A 3052-nucleotide genomic window follows, 5' to 3' on the forward strand; every position below is an offset into this window, starting at 1 on the left:
AAGGCGGAATTACACTACCGGTTGCGGGCTCTGTTGCGGTTGAGGTTACGGTTGATGGTTGCGGGTTGACCGATCACACTACAAACTGGCTGATATTGGTCTGTTCTTTTCAGCTGCACTGGTGCAATAAATTAGAGTGAAATAGTGTGCTGAGCCAAATATTGAAGTCGTGAAGTTGTATTATCACCTATTTTTATTATAAATCAACAATGTCAAATATTATTGAATTGTTAATAAAAAAACATAGATATAGACTTTCGTGTGCATGTCTGCTGCTTCTAATAGCAATAAATAAGGAAAAATATCGATTAAAACGTTCTGTGTGGGTTAAGCCGTATTTTTTAAAAAGAAAAAATATTAGTATGCATAAAAATTTATTTCTAGAGCTTGCACTTGAAGACCCGAATCGATTTCGTAGGTAGGTAAAATGTAATTGTTACTAATTTATATACGTTAAATGACCGTGAGAAAGTGTGCAGAAGAATTACTTTGATTAGAAAGTAATGATGATTTGAAAGCAATGATGATTAACAATTGTTTGCAGATGTTTGCGCATGGATACTGATACTTTTGAATATCTTCTTGAAAACATTACACCTCTCATTGAAAAGAAGACGACACATTTGAGAGAATGTATACCTCCTGCTGAGAGACTCTCCGTCACTCTGCGGCATTTGGCTACTGGTATGTTACACAAATATGAATATAATACATATATATATCTTTTCTTATAAAATAATTAATTTTTATTTTATTAATAGGAGAATCACAGGAATCACTTTCCTTGCAATTTAGAATTGCACAAAGTACTATATCAAAAATAATAAGGGAAGTTTGTGCAGCACTGATCTATGTTTTGAAAAATACATTTCTTCGAATGCCAACATCTGCAGAAGAGTGGAGCGTTGTTGCTGAAGATTTTGGAAGGAAATGGAATTTTTATAATTGCATTGGTGCGATAGACGGCAAACATATACGAATAGATCCACCTGTATCATCGGGTTCAGCCTACTACAATTATAAAGATTTTTATAGTATTGTATTACTTGCTGTCGTTGATGCACAGCTGAGATTTATTTATATCGATTTAGGCACTAATGGGAGAATGAGTGATTCTTCTATATGGAACAAATGCAGTCTCAAATCTCATTTACGCAGCAATAATCTTCCTTTGCCTCAGCCATCTTCACTTCCTGAGTCTGACATTAATTTTCCTCATGTACTAGTTGGTGATGAGATTTTTCCTCTGACAACTAAGCTACTTATTCCATATCCAGTAGATCAATGCCGTAATCGTGTTGACAGGAAGATCTTTAATTACAGGTTTCATATAAATTTGTATATTTATACTATTAAATCTAAATTATAAAATTGCATAATAATGTATGTTATATATGTTAATGGTAATAAAAAGAAATATGTGCTGCATTATTTTTATAGACTGTCACGTGCCAGACGCTGTTCGGAAAATGCATTTGGAGTGTTAGGTGCACGATTTCAGATATTTAGAACAACTATGAGATATGATCCTGAAGAGGCAATTCGAATTACAATGGCATGTTGCTGTCTTCATAACATGTTACGTAGTCAATGTACAGGCCTTGCTATGTATACCCCATCAGATTTTCTTGATGAAGAGGACATATTAACAGGTTTGATAAGACCAGGTGAATGGAGGCAACAAGTAGCCAGCGGCTTAGCACCAATAAGTCATCAAGGTGGAAACCGTCATGCAAATGATGCTCGTATTCTTCGAGACATGTGGACTACATATTTTAATGGACCAGGAGCTGTGCCGTGGCAAGAAAGAATGGTACTTGGTGAAAATGTATGCAGATAAAACATTGTACAATTTTTAAGTTGTTAATTTAGATTTATTGCAAATAATCAGAAAAAAAATATACTTGAAATTAATAAAAATAGTGATTACTGTAGATATTATTCTTTATTTTCATCCTGTCATATTCGTACATATCAAAATTTGTAAAGTTCACAGATTATCAAAGAATATTAGCAGATATAAAAAATATTATACATAATATCTTATTATGTATTGTAGTATTATTATAAAAATAAGTTTTGGTCACTTCATGAGCTATCTGTGAAATAAATAATGCAAATAATATTACATAACTAATAAAAAATAGAAAATAACGCTTATTTGTTACGTCTACTATTATTTTCAAAAATCATATAATTATCTCATGAATTCGTGAAATCAGAAATATAATTGTACAACAATTATAACTATTAAATAAAAAATATTAATTATAACATATGTACGCCATTCTATGAATATAATTAATACCATTCAGTAGTATAACAATGGTAAATATATAAATAAACTTTCTACAATACTATTCTTAATATCACAGTTTGTCTGCATTTCAACATATATAAATTAAGTAACTTTTAAACTTAAAATATGACAAACTAGAATAAGCAGTACAGTAATAATAGACATTAAACAGTCTTTAATGGCACCTCAATCAATTTAGTATCAATCAATATTATGCTGTTATGGAAGATCCGCTAGTCATAAATTGATTGCTACTGGTATCATTAGGGACAATTAATATTACTTTTTGATTAGAGATAAAGGTAATATAATATTTAATTAAATAATATCTAAAAATATTTCTTTGATCAAAAAGAAATCACTGTTTTTAACAGCTGTTACATCTTAATTTTTTATAAATAAATTGAACGAATAAGTACAGCCATAAACAAAAATTACCACATAAACAGTGAACACGAAGTAAAATTGAGTAAAATAGGAATTTATATATCTGTCTTAACGGCACCAAAAACTATTTTCATTATTTCCTCTTCACAGAACTTTCTACGCCTAGGAGACATATCTCTCAATTTATCCGCTATATAGGCTGTAAAATTATCAATTACATCTTGAGCAGGACGATTAGTATACGGAGGGAGAATTATTGGCTGTGAGGCTATTCCTTTAATAGCTTCAACAGCTTCCTCCATAACAAACCCACTCTTTTGCTTCTTGGATGCCCCTCTTTTTGTATACAGCATTTCATCTTTTGCC

General features: G+C 31.1%; 2 protein-coding genes across 2 annotated transcripts in view; both read left to right on the plus strand.

Moving 5' to 3' along the window:
* Positions 1-137, plus strand: part of LOC116853586 — a 6195-nt gene extending 6058 nt beyond the window's left edge. The window contains exon 6 of the mRNA XM_032834710.1: positions 114-137. Within this exon, the coding sequence (XP_032690601.1) occupies positions 114-130 (17 nt within the window). The 3' untranslated portion in view covers positions 131-137. The remainder of the gene's footprint in view (positions 1-113) is intronic.
* Positions 138-411: 274 nt separating this feature from the next.
* LOC116853587 (putative nuclease HARBI1) lies at positions 412-1840 on the plus strand. The gene is made up of 3 exons (XM_032834711.1): positions 412-684; positions 762-1323; positions 1441-1840. Exons 1-3 carry the CDS (start codon positions 555-557, stop codon positions 1838-1840), a joined length of 1092 nt encoding a protein of 363 aa, XP_032690602.1. The 5' UTR covers positions 412-554.
* The last annotated feature ends 1212 nt before the right edge of the window (positions 1841-3052 follow it).

The sequence above is a fragment of the Odontomachus brunneus genome, unplaced genomic scaffold, assembly GCF_010583005.1.
Source record: "Odontomachus brunneus isolate Ranch 3 - 2012 unplaced genomic scaffold, Obru_v1 Obru_scaffold_366, whole genome shotgun sequence".
Classification (NCBI taxonomy): Eukaryota; Metazoa; Arthropoda; class Insecta; order Hymenoptera; family Formicidae; genus Odontomachus; species Odontomachus brunneus.